At 42.0% G+C, this 27,661-nt stretch overlaps 1 protein-coding gene across 1 annotated transcript; it reads right to left on the bottom strand.

Moving 5' to 3' along the window:
• Positions 1–3,517: 3,517 nt before the first annotated feature.
• Positions 3,518–19,409, bottom strand: LOC119131267 (splicing factor SWAP). The gene is made up of 19 exons (XM_037265556.1): positions 19,028–19,409; positions 17,779–17,942; positions 17,001–17,132; positions 16,354–16,430; positions 15,613–15,838; positions 15,426–15,526; positions 15,185–15,335; positions 14,077–14,317; positions 13,757–13,915; positions 13,561–13,654; positions 12,879–12,939; positions 12,429–12,532; positions 12,193–12,322; positions 10,791–10,987; positions 8,844–9,205; positions 8,649–8,777; positions 6,461–6,598; positions 6,123–6,192; positions 3,518–4,000 (listed from the first exon to the last, which is right to left on the bottom strand). Exons 1-19 carry the CDS (start codon positions 19,222–19,224, stop codon positions 3,935–3,937), a joined length of 2,799 nt encoding a protein of 932 aa, XP_037121451.1. The 5' UTR covers positions 19,225–19,409; the 3' UTR covers positions 3,518–3,934.
• Positions 19,410–27,661: the final 8,252 nt, after the last annotated feature.

The following is a 27,661-nucleotide window of genomic DNA, read 5'->3' as shown; positions in this document are numbered from 1 at the left end:
TTTGACAATAGCTGCTAACTGTACGTCCCAAATGGAGCTAAGATTAGATCTAAGGGTTTAAGACACAAAGTCAATTTAGGGTAATAAACACTTTACAATCCAGTGATGAAAGCACTCTAAATCCCTGACTCAAAGATAAGAATGAAGACTTGGCACACATTGTCTATTTTCAGTCTTCCTTCCAAATAAAAGCTTTGTTTGACCCAAGAGGCTGTCATGTTGCTGAGACAATTAAAACTGTATTGAAAGTTGTTGTTTTTTTTAAAGTATATTTTCTATCGATTTTCTTTTTGACAAGGACACCACTGACCTTTGGATATATTTCAGATTTGATCCCTGAATTGCCAAAAAAACAACAATATGATAGTGAGGTTATGTTTAAGAGTATATAGAATGCGAATAATATGCATCCACTGATTCAACCATGAAGTCCGTTTCCTTGGGTGAGAAAGCAACTATTGGTTAAAAAAAAATTGCAAACAACCTTCATATAATTGTACTAAGTTCATCTTGTTTTTCCTTTTTAATTACTTCACTGGTTCTTTTATATCGATATAAAAGAACCAGTGAAGTAACCTTCATATAGCGAGGAAGCACGATGGGGCCAGACAATGATTGAGTACTTCAATTCAAAGTCTTAGGACAAAGATGAATGTTAGCCCGTTTTGGTGAGATGATCATGGATTAACAGTCCAAAAGTTATGGATGGCTTTAGGTCTGTACGGTTGGAGTCTTTAATGTTTCTCGGTTTTGGCTGATAAGCGAGTAATGAGGAAGGTTTGTCGGGTTAGTTGGAGCTATATTGGTTGATGTGGTAGGCAAGTTAGGGAAAGTCTGTTGGATGTGTGGAAGTATTGGTTAAGGTAGAATCGGTTGTGGAGCGGTATTTGGTTTGACGGGAAGGTTCACTGAAATTATTGGGTCAGTTGTGTTGATGTTGGCTGGAGATAATTGGACAGCGAGATAGGTCGGCTGGTTGGCATGGGAACTAAAATTGAAGGCAGGTATATTAGTGGCTTGTGGTTGTTTATTAATATGGAACTGAAGGGGTCCTTCGGCATCTGTCGAGGTTGGATTCGTCGCTTAGATATGTAATCAAATATCTCTTGATGATCACGCGTTGATGTGGCGTCCTTCACGGTGAATGAAATGTTTGTCCGTCTTGTAACTACTTTGAAGAGTCCCTTTCCCTCCGCAAGGCCAATTCAGCCTATTCTGCCTCGGGTGACTCACACGCAATGCTATCTCTCGCTACGCTTGTGTAAGTTAATGAAGTTGCAAATGTCAGGCACAATTGCATTCTGAGTCGCTTTGTGCAGATGCGATGGGATTGCTTTCATTACAAATAAAAGTGGAATTTCATATGGGGCTTCATGGTCAAACAAGTAGGGTGCAAAGTGATTTTTCCAGGATTTATTATCGAGGGATTAGGAGTTAGTAAACACACTACTGCGCCCCTGAAGGCTTTTTAAACTGATTTAGTAGAAACAGAATTGGTACATTTCAGAAAATTAGAAACCTTCCTCATGGTAGCTTCTGAGATTTTCAGTAACTGACCATTCAGGGTTATACCAGAGTTTCTCAAGGGGATTCAAGGCCACCAGGACTCCTAGCTGGTTTTGGATGCCAGTGATGGGTTTCAAGATTTAAAATAAAAAATTGCCTTCGGTAAAATGTCAAATCAAAGTGGATCTGTTTAAAATGAACAGGTGGACTCTTGTCTATTCCGAGGAGTCAAAGTTCATGTTCACACTTTGCACGAAAAATACACATTAAATTGCCTACCTGAGCCAGTAAGTGCACTGACAAAACCCGAAAATGGATTTCAAATCCCAAAGAGAACTGTTTTTAAATTGCCTTGATCTTTTCTTTTCCTTCAAAACATGTTTTAACCGTGTAGGTCGCTGCATCTTACGCGCTATTATTAGCTTCCATTATGCTAAACATGCTAATTACGCAAATGGAAAATGTGAGATTACTGACGTATACCCTCTTAACTTTTTGAATTCTCAAATGCGGGGAAAAAACATCAGGGTGTATTTGCATTGCTAATAAAAGAAATACGTCTAAATCTCTTATGCCATACTTAGGAATTCCTCTGTGGTGGCACACAATTAGCTCCATAGTCGTCCATATAAAAGCTAGAGCAGCTCTACATGAAGATAAAGGTCCTAATTAATGAAATAAGTGCTTTTTCTTTGAATTGGCCAGATAACATGCTTGTGACATTCCTCACCCACATGCCACATCGGGGGTCTCAAGGGATCTTCTTGCTGATGCGAGGAAAAATACAAAAACTTGAACCATTTATCGGGTTAGAACTGCCTCGCCTGACAACTCTAGCAGTCATTCAAAAGATGGCTTCATTTTCAACCTAGCCATGATAAATAAATATTCAGTGTATGGAAAAACATTTGTGGGCATTCATTTTTTCTTATAATGGTACTGCAAGACAAATAAAGCAAAAAACATTCATGACGTTAGGGAACATTGATAAGCACACTTGACATCTTAAAATAAACACCCAAGGCCGGATATTACTGTGCTCTTAAAAAAATATATCTATATACACTTGAAAATAAAGCCTTCCACTTCTGCTAAAGAAACCACTTCAATGGTGGAGACGTATCAATACAACCTGGCTGTAATGCTTTTCAGCTCATTTAACTGATGGTGGGGTTTTCATTTCTTACAATGCAATGCTTAGAATTGGGTCAAGAACTCACACACATGGAAGACAGTAATCTTATTAAAAAAAAAAAGAAATATGCCCAGAAATAAAAATCCTTGAAACTTGTTGTGTAACGGTGAAAATAAATACATTCATAATGATAATAAACACACAACAATCACGATTCACATATTAAAACCAAAACCAGCAATCTGAGCTGAAGTTTTTGCGGCTTAAAATATCAATTGTAATCATTTAAAATCCCATTTGTTTACAAACATCAATTAATATGGTTTAGTGGTAAGACAGGTCAATGATAATCTAATGATCCAAATCGTTTCATTTAATAAAACACCTAAATTTGGGGAGTTGTAAAAACGGGAGACGCTGGCGTGTTTCTAGCAGACTGACAGCACCGCATCTGCGTTTTAGGGTCTCTTTATGGCTTGTCTATAAGAGAATTTATTGCTGATCACCTTACGGCTCTGTGGGGTCTTAACCAGGCTATCTTTCGGAACATTTACTCTTTTATGAGCTTAAAGTCTGCCTGCGGTTGTTGGGGAGAAGTCTGAGAAAGATTTGTGCAGGCTGTTTTGACTGCACAGTTGGTCACCAATGCCATCTTAAGATCCAAACACCCGGAGGACTTCAGACAATGAATTGATTGGCTTGTGGGGTTTTATCGTCAACATCACAGTGTAGTCGATGATATTTAGGATTGAGGGCGAGAAAACGTTCTTCTCTCTAATCCACACGAGTTGGCACACAAAAGGTTTTAAACCCGAGAGACGTTATCGTATTTAGTTAAGGTAGGGATAAAAAATAAAAATTCTCGAGTCTGGGCAGTGACACATTTCTTCAACTTTATTGACAGTTTGGATCAGGAACAGAAAGACAAGGCCACACTAGCGCTGTTGGGAAATATAAAATTGATAGCTATAGATAGGTGCGTTTTGGAGCTGAAAAGTACGCGTGACAGATGTGGAAAAAGTGAATATCCTTCACAGAAGGAGTGTCACAACCTTTGGATAAGTTCCAACATTAGGGCAAATTTGATACGTGTGGGGGGGGGAATCAAATGTAGACCTCAATCGGTTGCCGAACCACTATCTCATGTAGGGGGTGAAACGAGACTTGAGGCAATCTGACTCTCAAATAAAGATGAACCCAAGATAAACAAAAAAGAGCTCAGGGAGACGCCGGCCGAGTAATCCCCTGGAAACTGTTGAGCGTTATCGGTTATCAGGCGGGGCCGAGATGTCTTCAGGAAGTGGGAGGCTGGAAAACCTTGGACGAGGCGAGCATGGCACGTACTTTTGCCATTAGATCCTGAACAGAGTGGACGGAAACAAAACAACTCGGTGAGGAACCACCTTCCGATGGTTTGAATAGTCTCAGTATGCTTCTGATGACGGCGGTATAACGAAACGTGTTTCTGGGGCTGCTTTCAATCCTTGGAATCGTATTACAGAGCGCTTTGCGTGCCGACGTGTTTCTACAGCTGTTTCGGGGTAAGGCTTTCTTCCAGCCAAACATACATTCTAGCCCTAAACCCTTCGATAGATGGCCACCATAGCCCCGGCGGTCACACAATGTCTCTACTTTGCACTTTCATTTCCCTTCCTCCGGGGGATGTGCTCGCTCGCATTCATTCACACATGGACAAATAACTAGCTCTGAGCTCTGGCTGAAAGAAGAGACGAATTAACAGCTGTAATCACAGAGGAGGGGTGGAATTGTCATATCACATCACTCAAAAGGCTATTTCATTTCACTTTCTGCCCCCCAGTGACTGGAAATGTACACTAAACACACACTTGTCAGTGATGTCTGGCACTGACACGGTGCCTGGAAGCCACACTTTGTTCCTCCCAGTGTGAGAGCTTGATGTCAAGGTGTGCACGAGAGTCAGGCCACCAGACTCGCTTAGTCTGCCATAAAGAGCTGCCCGCTTGCAGGCTTTTTATATTCTCATTCCTTATTCTGCTTGAGATGATCATTGCGCCTCGGCCTGCAGCTAGTTGACAGTTGTCAACCTTCTTGGTCAGTTCCTGGAGGAACCTCGTGTGGCTGACTTCATTTATGATCATTAGTGAGACCTATCCAGATGATATTAGCATGCAAGACAGACCCAATGTGGTGCCCACCAGGTAGTTTGCCGTTAGCGTTGCATTCAAGTTTTATTTTGATCCTAAAATGGCTTCCCTTAACGAGAATCCTACGGTGCATTTCCTGGTGGATCAATGCGAATTTAAACGCTTATTGTTGTGAAAATCAAAACAAATTGGTGACCATGAGGGATGTATCTTGCATTTACTTCTTTGGTGCAGTCTTGTCTCCTTAATGAGGATCACGAAGAAGCAAAACCGGGATGTACTTTGGCTTTGAACAATAACCTCAAGAAGACGCACTTTGAATTGGACCTTTGGCTAAAGACAATTAAGGTAAGCCGTCTTAAGACAAACTATTCCAAAAACTTGATTGGCCGATGTTTCGTTTTCTGTATATACCGCATACAAGGAATCGACAGCGGGGGAGGACGAGCGGACGAGAAAGCGACGAGGCTATTATAAAACGTTGAATTATTCAGAGCGTGTTTGTAAAACATCACAGGTTTAAGTCGTAATAAGTAGCCGTGACTACAATCACTCGGCAGAGAACAGCGGGAGTTAGGGAGTGGACCAGCAAGTTGGCCAAACAAATGTGTTCTGCCTCCATCGGTAAGCCTGAGACGTTTGCGAGGTTTTGTAATTGGAGACACGCGGGTGGCGACTTAAATGCCCAACTAACAAGCTACCCCCCCCTTACCATGCCGGGCATTCCGATTTATAGCTTGGTACAATCACGCTCTACATTTTTCTTTCAGGAATGACGTGTGCACCGCATGCGATTATGGAAAGCAGCTTGATGAGCGCCGTAAATTTGACACGATGATGTTAAACAGGGCGGAGAGGAGAGAGACTTGACCAAGGTCAGAGTATATCTGGGTGAGTGAGAGCACGATTACACTGACTAACGTCTTGGGATTTCGCAGAAGGACTACAGTGAACATTACACGCCACACGGACCCGGTGAGTCGACAGTGTGCGATTTACATTTTACACTTGGAATGTTCTGTTGTTTTATTATTAGACATTATTATTTGGCATTTTAGTTGCGCGTGACAAAGATGGTCATTATCATTACCGTATATTTGGGTGTATATTTCAATCCTTGAGTTGTCAGATGTGCCTTATGTATGGATGTCAGATTGAAGTTGAATAGTGTTTGGGGTATATTTGATGAGATTATCAATCTTGTTATTTCTTTATGATGCATCTCAATTTGTTGAAGGCATGCATATTTTACAGATTACAGAATTATTCCTTACCCTGTACGGATTTTATGAAATGTGAGTGTAGATGACGAGATGGAAAAAAGCAAAACAAAAAAAAAGCAAAGAAGACAGTACCTGAGTAATTCTGGATTGAACAGCAGATACTATAGAAGAGGACACAGGCTCTTTCTCCTGAGAGGCACCCCTGCACGGAGACAAGAGGACAATCGGTGTTGGACAAAAAGCAGAGCGGAGAGCAAAAGTAAAAAAACAATCGGGTTAACGGGGAGAGTCATACAAAATGCATGATATGTTCTCAAAAGCTCAGAGCAACACAGGAATCTGAAACAGTCAAAAGAGTAGAAAGTGAAATATCTACCTGAAGATGATCCATCCAACAGCTATCACATCAAAAGTGGTCAACATTACTCAGAATCTACAGATGAGAGAGGGGAGGAAGGAAGTGGGCTTACCTGGACTGAGCCAGGCTGGAGGCGGGGCTTGATGATGGTGACAAAGCTCGATTGGGTGATGGGTAAGGAGAAACAGAGGAACCTGCCGTCTTCTTGCTTCCTAACGACCGTGAGCTCTTGCTTTTTACAAGAGGAGACCTGCGTGAAATTATTGTGACAAATCGAGGGCTCTTAAACATTTTCAAGATAGACAGCAGTATTTCAACGAGGATGGGCTTTTTGTATGCTCAGCAGATTGCCGCTCTCGAAACGAATGCTTGCAAAAAAAACTGCCGGTTCCAGTTTGCATCAAAGTCTTGTTAGCATGCAGGAAACGCCGAAATATGTAGTACACATAAAAACAGACTGTCAAAGATTCCCATTATTTCAGGAAAACCTTGACAAAAATATATATATATATTAAAATTTAATCCTGAACATGTGCTCCCCACTCTCCAGAAAACAGGAAGATGTCTGCCATTGTACCAAGGGCATATCTTCATAAATACTTCATATAAAGCACTATTATCGGCTTGACATTTGTGGATTCTTAGGGGGTGTTGTTGACAAGATACGACTGTTCCGTTTCCTGGTGAAACGGAGCTGAGGGGTTTTGGCACGAGTGATTTCATTCGGCTCCGCTTGTGATGGAAAACCGTTTCGATTGCTAGCCTTCCCTTATTTGTGAAAAAGGCAACACCATAGCAGTGAGAAACTTTCTTCAATTGACTTGATGCTTTACGATTAATAATTCCATCTTTGTCAAGCGCCGTTGAAATGGACCAGTCTGAGAACAGTTCAACCCAAAAGCTAATTATGCTAACTACGTCGATGACTCATGAGCCCATTACCTGCGCTACCAACTTTCATTTTCCTCTTTTCATTCCTTGCTTTTGAACTGACAAAAGGCGACAACGGCAAGTGCTAAATTTCGAAGAAAGCGTCACCATGTCAACTTCCAGGAGGTCGACGCACACGGCTAACACAATGACTCTGTTCACAGCCTGAAAACCACTTTGCTGTAGCCAAGACACAATGAATGATCTTTAAGGTCACAACTGTAAACCTACGTTATGTTTCTCGGAAAGTGGACAGGTCCGTTCTGAGCATGATTCACAATGTCTTTTTTTGACTGCGCAGCTTTATTCATCTCGGGTTGAAATGGTTGTTTTTCCACTTTTGCTACACTTAAGCTGCAGTTTCAAAAGACACGAACACGGAGCTCTTTTAAAAGGAGTACGTACGGATTCAAAACTAAAACCAGATTCAGGTGACTATCGATTTTCACACCAACAATATCTGTTCAATTGGCTTTTGTATGGTCCGCCTACCGTTTATACGAATGGTATTTTGTTCCGATTGGCCTGTAATTCATGTGACAGACAATCTTTGTACAATTACTTTCCGAGATTCAATAGCGATTGCCTGCCTTTTCCAAAAAAGGTTCAACTTTTTTCTTATCCTCAGACGAATACTCGAATGCAGCCTGACAGGCTAAAAAAAATAGCACGCCCCCTCTTATTTGGTTCAGGCTTTGAACGACATGCGACATCTTTGCTCGGCTGATGAAAGCCGCAATGGAAAGTTCCGCTGATTATCAAGCTGCCAGGCGGTGACAGAAGTGTATCAATGTCTTTAAATGAGCTACCCAAGGCCACGTTTGTACAATGGATTGCTTCTATTGATTTACTGTTGATTTTAGCATAAAGCTCGTTTCCCCTTTGAATTAATTTGATGTGACAGTTACAAAGGCAAGGCAACGGGGGGGGGGGGGAGTTAGGGCAGACTCTCCAGAGTGTTTAATTACCTTTCACTCTTTAGATGTCAAACACAGTCAGTCAGTTTATCAAACCAAGGCTTCCGCGCGAGTAAACGTGTAGCAAAGCATTACTTTCAACGTCTAGAATCGTCTCGAAGCTGCTAAACGTGTCGCTGTCAGTCACAATGTAAACGACACTCCGCGCACTAGGCTCGAAATAGAGCTTTAGCGTGGCGAGTAAGACATTTAGCTGTTCAAAATTGTAAAGCGGTTGGAGCTAGACGTCACTCAAGCGGTTAATAGTGAAGTTTCATGATTACATGTCAATCTTGTGTTAGCTTAGCTATTAGTGTAGCTTCTCAATCTTCTCTTAATTACTAGTCATCATCCCTTCAGGAGAACAATACTTGTCAGAAGTGTGATGATTAATGCTCAGGCTCGTGACGTCACCTGGATGTGGAACGCTCCTTCGGCAGGCTGGAGCGGCGGCTGTGATGATGATGGGACTCGCGATCCTTGACATCGTGTCGTCGTTCTGGTGACGGAGCCTCCCGGCCTCTTCTGCTTCGAGAGCGTGATCTTGTCAGACACACAAAGAAGAGCGTAAGCTAGAGCTCAAGAGGAACTCCTAGGTAACAAACTTACCGTGACCTGTGTGACCTCTTATAGGCAGTGGAAAGCGAGTGTTTGCTCTTTGGCCTTGACGAGGATCTGGAGCGTGACCTCCTTTTGTGTTTTTTCTTCTTTCTGTCTTTTTCTCTTTCCTTGTCCCTATTCCTGTCTCTCTCCCGCTCTCGATCCCTGCGCCGCTCCCGATCACTGTCTCGGTGTCGGCTTTTTTTCGAGTCTCTGTCTGCGGCTCGGGATGGAGAACGGCGCGACGAGGACGCCGCCTCTTTGCCTCGACGGCTTCCTCGGCTTTCGGTGCGAGGCTTTTCGTCCTTGGTTGTTGCGGAGGATATTTGAGACAGCGGGAGATCAGACAGAAGAGAGAGGGCCTCTTGCATCTGAAAGGAGATTTAGAGGGGGGGGGGGGGGGGGGGGGGCATGTCAAGTCAGTGACAGAATGCTCCTTTCAGGGTCAAAATTGAATTGAGCTGTTTTAGTAATTAGTCAAAAGACACACAAAAAAAATTTGAATTTCCACTGACTGGATTTAACGGTCTCTTTGTCAATTTGACGTTAGGGAGAGGAATGGATTTGTTCGTGTCCAATCGATAACAGAGCCATCCACTGAGCGAGATGCCAGAGATTAGCGCAAATGGCAGGCAGGGTCGAACTAATGTATGTGCAGAGTCTGACTTTCGGAGTCTGTTGGTAAACAAGTGCAATTTCTAGCTCATCGGTTTCGCCCTTGATGAGATCCGTATCAGTCCAGGGCAAGAATGGCTAACATCTTTTGTTTTCATTTCATCTGTAAAACCATTGTTGACGCAAACAATATAACGGCGATGGCAGGCCAAGCTGCTGAGTGCCTTTAATTACTCCGGCGCTGCCCCCCCGTCTGTTCGCATTAATTTGGATGGAAGTCCATCAGTGGATTAAACATGACCCCAAAATTTTGAAAGGTTCGATTTCATCTTTCAAGGTCGGGTGCTATTCAGGTCATTCCAATTCAGAAGTGCAATCTGTGGGGCAAGACTACAACACTGACTACTTTCCATATTCAATTCCATTTCTTGGTAATGTGACCAGTCACACACATTGAGTCCATCTACGCCGGAGAATGGATGATTCACGCTGCTGTACAAAATCAGGTAGCTGACAACAAACTCGCCCGAGTTGAAATTTGTCAGGGTTACGGGATGACTTGGGGAAAGTTGTCCAATCACTCCGTTTCAATCCCACGCCAATCTTCATCGGTTAAAACGACTGTGGAAATGGACGGAGCATTAAACGAGGGAGCGGGTGAAGGACAACAGAAGGCATGACGGCCAAACGCAGATGAAGGCAGGAGGCGAACGAGATAAAGGGTCTGCAAAGTGGAGTGCTGGCTGCATAGGACAATCAATAGCCATTTAAAAACAGTCAGGAAAGTCGGGAGAGGAATATTTATCGCACCTTTCCGTTGGCGCGTTATCGCCAGTCGGTGCTAAGGCGGAGATAATGAAATGACAGGAGGCAAGGTTTGTTTAAAATTAGCTCTGACTTATGGAAAGCTTATCCCCAACACCGACCGGCTAGCGCCTCACCTGTTCGGCCGAGATATACTAACGTTCCAACCCTAGCAAAGAGGAACAATACTAAAACTAATGGATGTGCGTCAAACCATTTTCTTGGTCAGAACTAATAAATCGCATCTTTGACCGTTTTTACAGAAAAGGCACCTTTTCGACAAGTCGCTAAATGTTAGCCGGTTAATTGACACGGAATTTTTTTTTTTTTCCTATGTGTGGCACTTTAGTAACAAAGGGGCATTATGTGAGAAGATTGACTCGCGCCGGCTCATTCAGGTGCCAACAATTTGTTCCTTCAAGAATTGCTTATCCATGATTTCAGGGAAGGTTGGGGAGGTTAATAGTCCCGTTAAATTATGTACGAACATGAACACAATGACAATTACAGACGCTCTTTGATCAAACATTTATCTACCTCAAGCTGTGTGGATAAGTCGAGTTGGGCTCTCTTGGCCTCTGGCTCCCCCGTTAATGGGTTGCGGAGAGTTTGGAGGAATAGCGCTGCCTTCCTCTTCCTCTCCGCCTGCAGCTGTTTCTCTTTGGACTCTTTGGATGCCTGCGCCAGCTTCTCTCTGGCTGCAGCTGCTAGACGATGCTCCAGTTTTTGTTTGGCTGAGATGAAAAGGCAACAAAACAGCACACAGACGGACATTTTAACAATGACGACTTTTTTTTTTCTTCTTCTTTCCGCTGTTAAAGACACTTTTGTTAGATGTTGGTGAGGGAGAAAATAAAAAGTGACACTTTTAATGCAACCTTGCTGTACCAAAAAAGGAATGACGAATAACGGGTAACAGGAGCCTTGTTAGGTGCTGCGAATAAGCGCCGGGAGGAAAAGGTAAGAAAGCGAAAATAACCCAAAAGGAAAATAATTTGATTTGTTTTCCATACTCAAAAACAAAAATGGATGTTCCGGTTTTAATGATAAGAAACACCATGTTGTGGTGGCAGACAATCCGGTGCGATTTGAGACGGCACAAACAAATAAAAGGAAGAAATCGGCATGTGGGAGGAGGTGCGGAGAAATCTGCATGACAATGGGGGTGGAATAAATTCACAGCTGGGAGAACTGAGAAAAGGAGTGACACAAACGATGTGAACGAGAGCTCACGCAACGGGCGAAAATGAGTCCAGACAGAAAGGGACAAAGAGATCCCGAGGGTAAAAACAAGTGCTGGCCAGACTGATACATTCACCTTAAAACGTAGAGATATTGCTAGGAAATACTTTCGGAATTGAGAGTACTTCTCACTGGAAAGCACTTTTGGCACTTGTGACTGTTTCCCAGCCCATCGATACAAATTAGCATTCTGCCGTCTGCCGCTGATTCTCCTGCTTCGCTATCTGATCAAGTTAGGCCGGCTGACCGACGGCCACTTTGCCGTACGGCCGAGCAAATTCAATTAGCCATTTATAAGGCTTTTTAAGCCTCTCTCTCTCTCTCTCTCGTTTCACTTTTTTGAGACTTGTCCACTGAACCTTAAGCGGTCCAGTCGGCTCCCTCGATGCAGAAAACGTAGCAGACATTTGTCCGAATGGGCTGCGCGTTTGTCTTTCCAGTCTCTCGTTAGTAGGCGTCGTTATGATCTAGGGCAAGTTATTACTCCCTCGCTCTGCCCCTCGTTATCTAATAAATTCTAAAAACAGCCTGTTTAAATATGTACACTGTCTTCAGAGACAGTCAAATTATTCTCAGGCTGATAGCCCAAGCATTTCGTGCCTAGATGTTAAATGGTCAACAGTTCAGAATGCCTTTAGAGAATTCATGACGGCAAAATGAAATCAACCCATTTGAAAGAGTTTCTTTTTGATGTTACCTTGTTTTGCCTCCATTTGTTGCAAACTGAGACACCTCTTCTCCTCCGGTGCGCTGACTGGCGGAGGCTCTTTTTCAACCGGTTCGGCGCTAACACCGACCACTTCTTGGATCCGCTCCCCTTCGAGCAACTGTGAACACACGTTTATTTGTTAAGGTAAACGACTTCAAATCACACGGCATGAAGTGTAACATTTCTATCAAACGCAGGGAGGGAAAAAAAAAAAATCCACCCACCTTGTCCTCATCCGAGTCGTCATCCAGCCGCACTCGGTTTTTCTCCAGTGACAGCATTTCATTTTCCTTTGGCTTGATGGCAAAACAAATTGGTGCAAAAGAAGCTGGAACAGCAAAGAAACGCGAGTGAAGCAGTATTTTGGATTCACACAGGGAAGAAACTTAATGCTTGCTGTGTCGGGTTGGTCATTCTCTTTGTGTTATTACCAACAGTGCAGATATTCATACTTGCTGGCCTGCAATGTGGCCTGTTGATAGCCTTTGTGAATTACTACCGTCATTTGCAAACACACATCAAGCTTTGGCAGACTCGGGATATTTTCAGCCGACTAGCGAGAAATAACTGTGTATAGTATACCAAGCACCCGCCGATTTATGGAAATAAAAAAATAAAAAAATCCAATAAGCACAAGCCTATTCACCCAATGCTTAAAGGGAAATGACAAATACCTTTGTTCATTTTGGAATCGCTGGAAGACTCGTCCAAATGGAGGCTCCCACCTTCAGCCATCTGAAAAATGGACAATGGTTGCAGTTACAAAATTGATTTGGAATTTCCATATGTGATGGGTATTCGATTTTATTACAGTAACAGTGACTATGTGACTACGGGAAATACTATAAACAGTACAGGGGGGGGGGGCAGTATTGAATCTGAAACTATGGAGAGAAAAAAAACTTTGCTCTTTTTGTACTAGTATGAGTCACAGCGATTCTCCCACAAACACCATTTACAGTATGTCGAGCAAAAGAAATGAATTAAAGATCCCGAGTGCTTGAGAGAAATTGCCTCCAGCGCGGTGAGTGTCATGGTTGCAGGGTAGTCCAAAGCATGACTCAGCATTCAGTACGACGTTTGGGCCGCATAATAATTGCCTGTGGCAGCCTCCGAGAGGTTGAGTGTGTACGTGCGGTTGTCGGACAAGTAAGTTGGAGGGGAAGGGGGGGCACGGTCTTGTTGATTGTAGGAGGGCTACTTGGACTTTTAATGCTGGTGAGAGATTGGCCGCTCTCTTCGGCATCTGTGCGAGGCCAGGAATGCTTGACGCAGTTGGTTGAAAAAGTTGAAAAGGGACTTCCAGGCAAATCCATACAGCAAAGGCAAGCGGTTGCATACCAAAACTTGGAATACCTCTGACAAGCTTTTCCCTTCTTTCTGCATGAAGTAATTCTTCTTGTACTCGTAATAGGGGTTGTACTGGTGCCAAGACTGCAGAAAGTCAAACCTATATAGAAGAACACAAGCCCGTCTGACAATGGCGTGGTCTTGAAGTGCTTTTACGTAATGAAAAGAGAAAAGTGCCACCATGTTCACTTGCGAGACTCACCGCGGATCATTCTTGGCACGGACGCTGGCTTCGAATTTGAGCCCGTTCCTGACGACGTACTCCGCCAGCTTGTCTATGACGGCCTGGATGTCCACCGGTGGGGGGATTATAGCGGGCGCCGCTGCCGCCGTGACAACTGGAGCTTCAGCCTTGAAATTGCTTTCAGGTGAAGCCAAAATGGTTCGACAAGTTAAACCTATTAGTGGCCTGCGTCCTTTTACGAGTCTCCTGACTCAATGACACGTCTATAAATCGCGGCAAGTGTCGCGATTCATTATAACAAGATTGGCGTGTTCTCAACGCAGTCAATCGTGCGCTACCTGATTCCCGGAATGCTAACAGGAGCAGCAGACGCGGTGACCTGAGAAGCTTGCGACGCCGCGCCGATGTTTTCCGAGATAGCCGGATGCGGGAATGCTCCGGAAGCGGTCGTGGGAGTCATCCCGGATGAGGTTACGCTGCTGTAGTAGGCGCTGGCGTCGACTCCTGGGGGAGGCGGGGCTACGCAGTATGTTCCATCGGGAAGCATGTAATAGCCGTAGTACACAGCAGAAGCGTTTGCTGGAAACAGGAGGAGGACAGAGTCAAATTGTGTCATCCAAATACCAGTTTTATCATGGAGCCCAAAATAAGAATCAAGCTTCAGTGGCATCTTAAGATTTACGATTGTTCGGTAGACAGCAGAGAGAGAGCATGTGGCCGAGCGTAGTCGAGTGAGCAGCTGCATTCAAATTGCTCTCCTGAGAACAACACATCAGTACGCTGCTTGTGTTCAGCCCTCGCAAGTAAAGCAAAGCCGAGGTGTTCATTATGAAGCCGTGATATTTTCACTGCCGCCGAGCCTCGCTTTGTTCCTGGCGCTTTATTGTTCGGCGGCATGTTTATTTATTTTTTTTAATACTTGCGCAATGATGTGTAGTTACAAGAACTAATTTATATACCAAAACAAAAGTAAGTTACTGCAAAATGGGCCTCATCACGCTTGTTTACCTGAAGCAGGCGAGAATGAGGAGCAGGAGAAAGAAATTTACGGTCGGCGTTAACGAGGGCACGGCGATATGAACGCATTAGTCACTGAACTAGTTAACTTTCACGGCAAATCCAATTTTCTCTAATCAGAAAATGGGGGAAAAAAAAAAGCGACACCACGAGCCGTCATTACAAAAAAAATGTGAGATGAAGACTTTTATGGTGAGGAACAAAAAGGCTAAAAGGGATTCCGGCGGTGTGGTAAAATGGAAGACATTCTCGGCTTACAAAGCGGTAAATTACGACTTTTTTCTCAAAATTACCCGGGCATGTGAATGCTCATAAATACTGTCACCGACGTAAAATGCGATTTGTCACAAAGCCGCTGTTGGTACTCGCTCGAGTATTTTATTCGGCGACAATATGGGGAAAAACTTTTCGTTGCATTGCTTCACTCACGGTCCGCTGCGTACTGCGTCGCTGCGGCGGGCGCGGCGGGATCGGGCGCTTCCTCTGCAACCGTTTGTAGTGCCGCCAAGCCGTTTCTTTCCTCTCTCGCTTTACGCACCAACGCGGCAAGGGGATGGTCAGGGTCCATCACATGAAGAGGCTGCGGAAAAAAAAAAAAAAGGTTGCATCACTACAGTTACATAATTCTCATTTGACTCTTCCATCAAGAAACTTCACCGAAGTAATTTACCTTCACCAGCTCCTCCAGCCGTGAGCATTTCTTAGGCGCAAACAAACTGGGGTGAAGGTAGTTGCCGTCCCCGTCGTCGTCGGAATCGTCAGAATCGTTTTCTGCATCAAGAGCAGGCAAAGAAAATCCACACGGGCGTTCAGCCAAACGTTTGAGGTGTGTTGCCGGGTGGCAGAGTATCTCTCACCTTCGGACTGCTCTTGTTTGTTATTGGAGGCCGCGTTGTAGCGACCTTCCTTCATGGCCTTCAAGATGTGTTTGTAATACGGGTTCAAGTAGTGGTCAAAGCGGAGAAAGTCGAACTGGGAGTTGCCGGATTGCTTGGCTTTCAGCACAATCTCAAACTGAGCGCCCTGCTGACTTACAAAGGTGGCCGTCCGCTCGATGATGTTATGAGTTTTGATGGTGGCTGGCTAGGGAAAACAAATACACAAAAAAAAAGGTCAACAAGACTTAATCGCAAGGACACAAGCTATTTCATCACCGAGGCATTTGCATGCAAGCGCTCCGACACGCGTTGCCGTCATATAAATTCTCAACTCACACGGGGTGGAAATCAGCCGAACAAGAAATGCTCGATCATTAATTCATTATTGTTCCCCGTGTGCGCTTTCAATGATTAATCTTTGTCATTACCTAGAGAGCACATAGACGTGCAGAAATGTCTGAGCGGACGCTAATCTCAATGAAACCAAAGCTATCAAATACGATTAAAGACTGCGGCCAAAAAGATGCCAGGGTCAAACAACGCTAATCGATTATGGAGCTCAGGGCTGCTATTATTTTTAGGACCTCAGTGGACCCCACACGCTCCAATTACAAAGTTGTGCATTTGCAAAATACAAGGGCCGAGTACAATGACAAACAAAATAATCATTTGAATTATTATTATTAGACTGTTCATTGTAAATTGATCTTTTATACTCACCAGTTCGACGTCAGGTGGGATCTCGAGTCCTTGGGGAGCAACAAATGGTTCTTCATTCTCTTCGGGCTCTGCTTCGACTATGTGTTGGGAAAATGTGCAAAATTTGAGTGTCACATATTGTATTAAAAACTGTATTAGAAGTTCTCGCTTTGTTTTCTGTCGGGACTGTGATTATGCGTATGCTCAGTAGGTGACTCCAATGTAATCAGTCGAAAGTTGCAATAATGTTAAGTTGCATCATGAATTTTATACGACATATAACCACAAATGTTACAAGACTATTTACTACCATCTACTATTTAATATCCATTTATTTCATTGCACAGCAGGGCGTTTATTGGAAGTCAAACGCTTGCTCGTTTAACCAGCATCTGTTTTGGTGGCCATGTTTTTAGCGGCAAGAGGAGCGACAACTCCAGTGCAGTGACCGATGTTTGGAATAAATTGGGGTGAGAATTACGCAACGCAAACACCATATGACATGTTTTGACAGATGACTGTTAATTATACAGGTATTAACCTTCAGACGCCAACCTGCAATTACTGGTGATGACAATTTAATGAATGTCATTAAAAGTGTGCGCCTATTTTTCTCTCCATCCATGTGTGAGCGCGACAATCGGCACAGGTTCCTCCCGATTTCTCACCGGCGCGCTTGTTTGCGTCCTCTTCCTCGGTCGGCTGGGAAGGGTCGTAGTATTCGGCGGTGTACTTGAAGGCCACGGCGTTGTAGGTGCCTTCGTCGGCGAGTGCCTCGCTCAGACGTTTGTACTCCTCCTCTGCGGGGGGAACAAAACAAAAACAAAAAAAGTCAAGCAACATGTGACGTTATATTCCAATTATTGACACTTCACACTGACAAATAGTCCAGAATAATATTATTTTGCGAAGAAAAGAGAAGTAAAAACTGAAGAGGCATAAGCGGTTTGACCTGAAAGTTGCTTTTTTTCCAAATGAAATCATTTCATTAAAGGACAAAATTCCCACTAAAAGTATCTCCAACGCTCTTTAGTGGGACAGCTGGGTATTAACCGGAATAAATGGGAGTCAAAGTCCCAAACTCAAGGGCAAGACAGTCTTAAGAGATGAAAACGTATCGATGAGCGTGGCTGGCATCAATCGTGAGCAAAGTCATTCTGTCCTGTCCGTTTGGGGATAAGCCACCATATTTCACTCAATATGGTGGCTTATTAATTTCATTAAGAGAGTCAGGATGTCTTCCAGGAGGGTGCTTTGTCATCGAAATACGCCATTCCGTGACAATGTCAAATGAATCAGATGAGAGTATTCCAGCAGTCAAACGCGGTTCCTGTAGAAAGGGCCTCGGAGCAAAGTGATGGCGAGTTCGATCGCGAAACCATTAATCGTTCATCCCACAAGCTCGAACGAAAAATGGAGTCGCTCGCTCGATGTAGCCACGCTTACCTTGTCTCGCCTCTTCCTCCAGCAGGTCGGTACGAAAAGCCAGATACCGTTCTTCGTCGCAGAGCGCCTCGATTCTGGCTTCTTCCTCCGACAGCTGGTAGGATGTGTTCCACGACCCACTGTCGTACTCTGAAAGGTCATGTAAGTGACCGCGCCCATCGTATCTGTTGAATGAAAAGACGCATTAGCCAGGAAGAAATTGACAAACCCGCTTATCTACATTAATTGCCTACTTACCAGGGGCGGGTGGTTTATAACACCCCTAGCTAGTTAAGAAATATTCTGGCGGTCTGAATGCGCTTGGAGAATGTTAGGATCTTGTCTGAAGGCTAACAATAAAATGAAAAAAACCAAGGACCCTACATCGAAATCAAAGCAATTAAAGCAACCCCTTACCTTACAGGGTTTCCACCCCCTGTAACACTCATCAATACTTTTACATCTGTAAAGAGAGTTACATTCACACAAACCCGGGTACATAAATACCTATCCGTTAGAACGCAAACGGACGACATTTTCCTGGGTTCGTCCCTCTACTCCATCGTTGCAGTTTCTTCAGGGAAGACAAAGAAACGGGGGTGCTGAGGTTGGCATTCGGGGTTTGTCGGGACCCCTTTTTGCCTACCTTGCTGGGGAAAGAACTGGGTTATGTTGATTTAAGACATACATACAAAAGGCTGTACAAGATGAAACAACTTGGGCCACTGCAGGTCAAGGTGATTCAAAAGAAAGGTTAGCGTGTGTTGCCTTGGAGGTAGGACATGCTCACTGAGAGGTATTTTAGGCAGAATTTAATTGGGAAAAGAACAAACAAATGAAAACAATCACAGTTTTCACTACATCATAGTCAGTTAGAAGTGAACATTTCCAGAGGAATTCCAATTCCAACATGCCAAATGCAAAGGCCAAATGATCGTAATGCATGAGATTACTAAAAGTTTGATCTCTTTGTTTGGGTGACGTTAACAAATAAGAAATGCATTAACGGCTAGCGATTGAAAATGTCGTGACGTTTGTAAGCTAGAAAAAAACAAATGCGGGATTTTTACACATCAAAATGTTACTCTGGAAATGTCGTTTTCCTTGTTTTCAACGTCCCATTACACATGGAGTAAACATTCTCAACAGTTTCAGGCATCCCACTCGGGCTTCTGCAAAACTAACTCCAACCAGTTCCGTCAACTTTGAAACAGGCTAACGGATAGGCTAGATGGTTAGCATAGGGTTTCGGTGAAAGTGTTCAACCGACCTATCAATCATGATGCGCTTGTCCCCCATCCATGGGATAAGATGTTTTCCATGTTCGTGGTAAAGAGCCCTTTCGTCGTCTCGGAACACTTTACAGGCGTAGCCGAACACCAAAAGGTCGGCGTATTTTTCACTGTCACTCGCATCCGTCGCCGGTTTGTTGTTTGGATCCTTCTTTGACGTCCCGCGACGATACATTTCCGAATCGATGTAAAAAAATAAATAAAAAAAACCCCAACGCTAATGTGCGTATCGAAATAGAACTTAAAAAGAAAACAAAATACTCGCAGATATCAAGCTAATATGTGGTTCAGATAGCACGGCTAAAAATGCTAGGTGCAGTTGGTCGCCATCTTGAAACGTAGTGGGTTTTTTTTTTCAACAATCTTTATTGATATAGAAGATAGCAACAACTTCACGTTTACAAAACACACCCCGGACGTTAAAACGTGTATAAAAAAACAAATAAAGGTTAAATATAAAAGAAAACCAATACAGTGTAAACAAATTTATGATTTGATCATATTATATAGTTTGTAAAAAATATTTTCACAGCTTTTTGGACACAATGTCAAAAATAAAATCAACAAGTTGGTTTCTCATGAATAAATTTGGTTATCTGAATACAGAATTTTGCTAAAATAATAAGGTTTATGAAATAATATTGAAACAGTACTAAATGTAGCTTTTGTTCAGAATTTGATTCGGGACAGTGAAGCAATTGGGTGCCTTTGAATGCCATGAAATGCAAAATAATTATAGCATTTGTATTTTTAAATACATACATTTGTAAATTGTGTGGTACGATTCCTCAGAAACAACTATTAAGCGTGTATGTATAAATGTTCCTTTTCATATATGAGGAAAATGCGCGAGTGAGAAATAAGCATAAAACAAATTCAGAAATTACAAAATACAAAAACTGAATAAACGCACACCATTTACTGTCTCATTCAGTGAGGAAACACATCATGCCAATTCAAGGTTATAGAATAAAGCTGTGAATCCTCCACTGTCAAAAATGAACAATGTAACTCTTTTATCTCCCCTTCTATTATTTATTAGCTCAGCTCGTGCTTTCTTAAAAAAAAAAAGTCGTGTGAAAACAAGATGCGAAGAGACTCAAAGACTGCCTGCCTTATTCAAATGCACAGCAACAGTTTGCCCACAGCTATAACCAGGACAAATGACATACTGTATCATAATATACTCTGCTAAGTGAGTCGCCTGTCGCCCCGAAGTCGTACGGTTGCAGTTGCTCATCAATAAGGCAGGCTTTGCAAACTATTACCATCCCATTAAAAGGCTGTTACTGTATGATGTGTAATCACGATAATACAGTCGGGCCTCGTGTAAATACAGCACGAGGAAGATACCAAAATATCGTTGTGTAAAGACTTCACGGTTAAACTCAAGTGAACCTCTCCTGAAAAATCCGAATCCTGGGGTTCAAGATCAGAGGCTTTCTTGTACACATGCCACACGCAACCTCTTACAAGCACCACACAAAAGTTCATTTTGTACAGGTGCACTTCAGTTTGCCCTCAAAATTGTTAGATGAGAAAGAAATGGGCCCTTGTTACAGCTTTGCTAATAACGGATCATTTCACCTTTATGGGCTCTCATGGACTGGTAGCGATATCGAGTTTCCCTCAAAGGCATCGTAATACATCAGGAGTTAGCGGGAGCCGAGCGCCTGAACGAAAGCAACACGGCCAAGCCCCCTTATGCCCAAGGCTTTTACGAGTATAATTTATGTCTCTCCTGCTGACTGCCACTTTTAATGTGTGGATGTAAGTGACAAATGGGTCTGGCTAGCACGATTATAATCATTCCAAGGTAATTATTTGACACACATGTACAATGCTGACATGTTGGATCGCACACACAAACATTTGGATCCATTTCACAAAAGGTATAAAAATGACATCTCGAAATAATGGCCTAATAATAATATTTATCAAGAAAATAATCTATGGAATGTTGCTAATGTCACTTTAGCCCTAAGAAGAAAAATAGCTGAGAAACGAGCACTCTGAATTTTGGCAAAACTTGAATTTTATTTAAATTTTGTCTGTTGTGGTCGTGTTCATTAATTATTCATGAGCTGTCATGGTGGCGAGCAAGGTGAACCTTTTAAAACCAAAGTTTTATTAGCGTCAAAAAGTTTTTGACAATTTGCATAACTATAAGCCTAACACCAATATTTTTGCCTTTTAAGCAGACGACGTTGTCCACAATGCTTCTTTTTTCGAGACAAGTTCCTTCAATCGTTTTTTCCCAAGCCATCTCTTGATTGACAGGTGGGACAAAATGGCGCCAACAAAAACAAATGCCTTGCTGCTACAACTGCCACCGTTATTTAGAAGCCATACAAATCAACTTTGACTGTTTTGCTGAGCCAAATCCATTTATTGAAATTACTCAGCATCTTAACAGGACCAAAGTTTCAATTAGCAAATCTATTTTTTTACAGCCCTATTTGGAATTTGGTGACTTTAGAACTGTTTATTTACTACGGCCTTTAAAAGAGTCCAAAGTGAGGATTTACGAGATCTACTTCACTTATGCAGCCGGGTCATCATCTCTCTGTGTGTGTGTTTATGGTAAATCCAATCGTCCACTCCGACTTACATTTACTTCAGTTCTTTATAGACGTAGTCATTTACATTAGTTCGATGGAGCTCGACCGCAGCTATAAAACTGTCTTGTGCTTAATATGTAACGGATCAATGTGGATTGGAGAGCCTATCAAACAAATCTGGTCCTGTTTGAAATCCATTTATTTTCATTTGTTTATGAACTTCCGTAATGATTGCAAGGGTTAAAATACGGTCTAATTAAATTACACGCATTTAACAAAATGATGCAATCTGAGTGTGTATCGAAATTATTTTTTTCCAGCTCAGGGCTACCAGACAAGTTCTTTAACGGAGTAAAATGAGTTTTAATTGGTTGTTAATTGTTGGCCTCACTAAAAGGGTGATTTTGAAATGTGAGAGGATTGGCGATGCCATGTCATCCATCCAATTTGTTCTCTCGCCAAAAAAGTCTTTAGGACGTATTGGACACTTTTTTTTTACAAGATCCCTTATGACTTCTGTTTTCCATCAAGTTCATGTGGCAAAAAATATGATGCATCTTTTTTTTGTTCTTTAACAATATTTGGTATTTGTCAAAGTCGTGGTGACCAGTTCAGGGTCTTATTGCTCAAAACAGAACAAGCAAAAAAAAAAGAAAGAAAAAGCCCTTATGTCTCTGCTGCACTTGTCAATGAGCTGAAAATAAAAAAAGGAGAAAGGAGAAGACCAAGAAATAAAACGAGAGAAATAGCAAGAGACAGGCGGGGGGAGATGCCAAAAGCTGATCACCAGTCTGAGACAAACCAATAAATGGGGAGACAAACAGCCAGTGGACATGCCTAACGGAAATGTTTTGTTTTTTTTTTTTCCTCCTGTGGGGAAATCTTTGAAACGTGTGAACCTTTCCTTGAGTAAATGATGTATGGCATCATTCAGTGCCAGTGACTGTGGCTGTGGTCAGTGCAAAGCAAAAGCCTCATTCGTCTTGGGAGTCTGTAATGGAAAAGCAAGCTAAAAGACTTTGACGGATAGAATGCATAAAGGGAGACCGGTCGGGGGAAGAAAAAAATTTTTATTGGAGGATATCAGTGTGAATAATTAACATATACATGAATTAACATATACCATAATTAACATATGTTATATATTAATGGCTTAATCAGTCGATACCAGGGGCGGAGCTAGGGTTTTTTTTTTCCTGGGGGGGTGAGGATATCTCAGTGGATCCACAAAACAAAACCTTTTCAAATTCTTTTTTCAAATTTCAAATGTTAAAGATTCATGGCATATTTTTTTTGGTGGGGGGGAGCAATGACCCTGAAGCCCCCCCCTCTAGCTCTGTCACTGGTCTATACATGTGCAAGAAGAAACCTCCATAAAATGAATAAACTTTTGGTTTCGCTGAAAAAAATGGGCAGGACTTGATTAAAATGCACCGACGGATCGCTCTGATTAAAAATGGCGAGTCGACGACACTTTTACTATCCCACAGAACATCTTTGGGTGGTATTGGATCAACAACTCTAATTGCAGCATTCTGTTGTAATGGATTCTTACTCCTGATGTCGCAAGTGTAGAATTTTGTGACCCCATTCTAAGCATTTCTGATCAATTTTACAACTTGTAATGAGTCCCTTATGTGAAGACTCTTAAAAAGTTTACATCCTCAATGGGGAGGTTGTAATACATTAGGGAGGAAGCTGGAGAAGGAATAAGCAGCCCGAGAGATTCGAGAAAAATTCTTCCTGTAAAATATAATATTATAGAAAGGCTTCCTCGGGGGATTCATAAATGAATAGCTTTAAAAAAAAAAAAAAAGGTTAGCCTTTATTATTTAAAGATGCTAAAACTTAGAGCAGTGTATTGATTAAGTAATAATTAGATCTCATAACTTTTTTGGATAATAATGGAGAAAGTGGGTTGCCTGTATTTACTTCTTGGCGACAGTAAGGCAGACAACAACAACCGAAAAAACACATGCTGAAAATGTTTTTCCGTTCTGCACGGCTGCTAAATATACATGTGTTCATAAATCCATTAAAAACTTCAAGTCAAAGAAAAGTTTCCAAGTCATTTCTGCAAAGTGCCGGAAAAGAAATCCATTAAACCTGCTCCCATCGGGTACTTAATTAGGTGGCGATATTCTCCCAGCAGCATCCTCAAAGATTTTCCCTACATTTAAAGTTAGCTTTATTGATGTAAAAAAAAAAAAGACGTAGGTTCTATAATTAAATATTTGAGCTTCACAGTGTCGACCGAAGCTTGAAACAAGTTTGACATATGCTTTAACATGACTTGATGTCAGAGTAAACTTGCTCCGACTTTCCCTGGAAATGAGGCAAATCTTTGAAGCGTGACTTGTAATGTCACAAATAGTTCGGGTGCCAATCTTGGTCAAATATTCAGCATTCATATACTATGAGATGTGGAAATTTGATGCCTTCCGGGCTCAGGCGCACGCATATTATTAAATCCTGCAATTTTAACGAAGGGCAAAGTTGAGGAAAAAATCTAATGGAGATTCTGTTTACTATTCTCAAGAAGCCGCTGCAATTATTTTACATGCAGATCGCCTTCAATGACTTTTTGTTTTTTTAAACAAATATAATAAATAGAATCTGTCACAAGAGCCAATCGGTAACATCTTTGTAGACTTTGATCCTCTTTTGTTGTGATTTCTTTTCTTTTTTTTCATTAGCGGGCTACAATGTTTACATTTGTGTGCTAGTATGTGTGTTGTTGTTGGCATAAATGAATGCAGCCGCATCGTCTTTTCTGTGTTTTATGTGTATTCTCCTCGCGGTACAATGCTGAATAATTCAAGGCAACGTACTGTAGTATATCAGCCGTTGATGGTATGTATCCCTTAGGAGAGGCCATCAATCCCGCAGGAATAGTTTTTACTGCAACATGAACGCTTTTCGATTCCCTTTGAATAAAATCTCCAAAATGATTCCCAATTAGACGCGGCACATTTCTTTTGATATTTTTTTTTTTAGTTTCTGATTACCGTATTTTCCGGACTATAAGGCGCACCGGACTATAAGGCGCACCTTCAATGAATGGCTCATTTTAAAACTTTGTCCTTATATAAGGCGCACTGGACTATAAGGCGCACCATTAATGCATCATGTCAGATTTTTAATCCAAATCAAATCATTCTCCATTTTATCTTTTTTATTTCAACTTCAGACGCAACAAATTACTTTATAATCACGAAATAGTCAAGTCAAGTCAAGTCAAGTTTATTTGTATAGCCCTAAATCACAAGCAGTCTCAAAGGGCTTCACATAGACAAAAATTGACAATTATTCTCAAAGCATCCCCTGATCTTAAGCTCCCAAAAGGGCAAGGAAAAACTCAAAACCCCTGCCCGGGGAAAATGAGAAACCTTGAGAAGGGACCACAGATGGAAGGATCCCCCTTTCAGGATCACCAGGTTGTAATGGATGCAGAGAGGGCACAAATAATACATAATATGAAAATCAAAAGTGGATGTCCAAGTCAGAGCGAAGGGCATATGGAATAATGATCCATAGTCTTTTTGATTCATGATTCATAGTCTTCAGCGGGCCACTTATGATTGATTTCATGACACAATGCTTCGGGCCAGTTTAAATTTAGGAATTTGGTCCATATATAAGGCGCACTGGACTATAAGGCGCACTGTCGCCTTTTGAGAAAATTTTAGGTTTTTAGGTGCGCCTTATAGTCCGGAAAATACGGTACTTGTGAAATTTCACAAGCGCAGAAATAAGGAGGCAAACAAAGACAGGGAATTTAAAGGCTCTCCTGGTCAACCATGTGAAGCAGCTGATAAAAAAAAAAAATGGATTCCATAGGATCTAGTAGTCTTCACCTCCGGGTTCAAAAATGCTTGGTTGTCGTGTGACTCGAAAGCTCCCTACGTATGAGCGAGCAGATGGCTGAAGGTTGGACAAGAAAAATGATGGTTATTAGTAAAGAAAACTTTGGAGCCGTAGGGTGCAACAATAGATTACGCCGTGCCGGAACCATACCATGTCATCTATCAGCGGAGCTTCCAATACAAAAGTGTGTCGTGACATCAGAACAATGCTGATATAAAATGGATTAATTAATAAATTGTGTGGAATATTACCATGGAAAGAGAAATTAAAAAAAAGTTACGCCTACCTTCAGTGGCTCTCATTTTGTATTCACTCCACATCGGGAAGACTACAGCTAGTTACAAGCGAGTGACTCCACAACATCTTTCAGGCATCGTTTGTCAACTGCTTTGTCGTGGCTGAGATCCAATATTGATGTCCGAGACCCCTATGGGTTATTTGAGCATGTTAGCGTGGAAATAACAACAACATCACTACCTTAGCATGGGTGGTTTTGTTTTTTTTGTAGAGATTTTTAGATTTGCACAAATGGGCGCCGTGAGCGGCGAAAGTCAATACTTGTACAAGATGGAGCGGTAAAGGCTTTCGCAATGAGGCAGGATGCGTCTCATTAAAAATACAGAACGCAATCTGTTGTTTTCACTCGAGATTTGTATCTATGTGTCCGGCAAGGGTTGTGTGATACATGCAAAGTGGTGTTTCCTTTCCACCATTAGAAAAACAGAGAGTCTTCTGTTGTTTTGGTGAATTTAATTGGGTAATGTGTAAGCCATCGCAAATGTACACATCTGAATTATTTACCAGGCCGGTCTCACATTCAGAGCGGTGATCTACCTCTTCCTCTATGCTGTAACTTTTTGACTGATTGAAATTCTGCTCCGAATGTTACTTTAAAAATGATTGCAGATGTTCTGCATGAAATGACTAAGCCTATATATAAGGAAACAAATCTCCGTGGGCAGCTCGTACTGACTGGATGTCCTTCACACATTGCTGAGTGAGACAAATGGGAGCATCGACTGCAAAGTCGTAAATCAAACCATTATAATACTTACAATGCAGAGCTTCTGTTTTTTTTTTTCTTGCATAAAAGTAACACGTCCCTATAAGAGTGACAATGTCAATCTGTAACTTTTATCTTTCTTGACAACCATTTGATTAATTGCCAATGAAATCTTTGACACATATTTATGAGTCCAAAGACATCAGATTAAAGTGAACAAGACAAGCACAAGTATCTACCAAGGTCAAAGTGATACCAACATTTTAAACTGTCATACAAGTACAATAAGTAAATAACATTGTATGTGAAAATGATGTCATACCGGCTAGCTAGCTGGTAGCTAGCTTAACGCTTTCACTCAAGATGTCTGTAAATTAATTCTGACTCATCAAAACAACAGCTAGACTGACAGATACAGTCTCTGTAATTGAAATACAGATGACGTACACTTTTGAATTCACTAAACGCCTGTTCCAAGTCGAATTTTGGTTTTATCAGGAACTGAATATTGTCAGCCTTGTTGGCAACCAGTTCAGCTCAACGTCGGCTGAGATACGCTTGGCTCACCTGCGACCCTAACAAGGACCAGGGCGATAAAAAAGTGATGGATGGATGGGTGGAATATTGTCAAAATTGTAGTCTGTGAGGCAATTCCAGATGGGATTTCTAACAGGCTTTCAAGTCTATTCATTCTCACCCTTCCAAGTTCAGCTTCTTGAATCCTCGGATCTTCTGTTGCGGTCTGCTGAGCCTCACACGCATATCAAGGGTTACTATTTCGAGTCTGTGCACTGAACTGAAGCTCTCGAGAGAAATAAAAAATAAACAGCGACACAAGGCCAGACTCTACACGTATAATTTTTTTTTTTCCCAGGGATTAATTAAAGTTAAGGCAATATCGGAAAAGGAGTGGATCTTATGTAACACCTCTGATTATTTGACTATAATGGTTCCTATTTTGGATTTCATTAAAAATTAAAAAGACAGCAACAAAAAACAAGAACTGGGTCAGTCTCCTGATATCCTTTTGTTCGTCTCCCTACCAAGTTATTGTTTGATGTCTGTTGGCTTTAATGGAATGTCACTTTTGTGCACAGGACTGCAAATGCAAGTGGCGTGTCTCCTTCTCGCTATCGTCGTGAATCATCCTCTCTCTCTTTCAATCTGCCCCAAAAGACGCT

The sequence above is a fragment of the Syngnathus acus genome, chromosome 12 (assembly GCF_901709675.1).
Source record: "Syngnathus acus chromosome 12, fSynAcu1.2, whole genome shotgun sequence".
NCBI classification, from domain to species: domain Eukaryota; kingdom Metazoa; phylum Chordata; class Actinopteri; order Syngnathiformes; family Syngnathidae; genus Syngnathus; species Syngnathus acus.
The sequence above is the reverse complement of the archived record's forward strand: the minus strand, read 5'-3'. Positions and strand labels throughout refer to the sequence as shown.

Bases quoted from the DNA above. Each gene is read 5' to 3' on its own strand.
- LOC119131267 (XM_037265556.1), bottom strand. From the start codon at position 19,224: ATGTATCGTCGCGGGACGTCAAAGAAGGATCCAAACAACAAACCGGCG. The intron at 17,133-17,778 runs GTAAGCGTGGCT...TTCCCCCCGCAG, and splicing joins GGAGGAAGAGGCGAGACAAG to AGGAGGAGTACAAACGTCTG. The intron at 12,533-12,878 runs GTATTTGTCATT...TTGCTGTTCCAG, and splicing joins CGATTCCAAAATGAACAAAG to CTTCTTTTGCACCAATTTGT.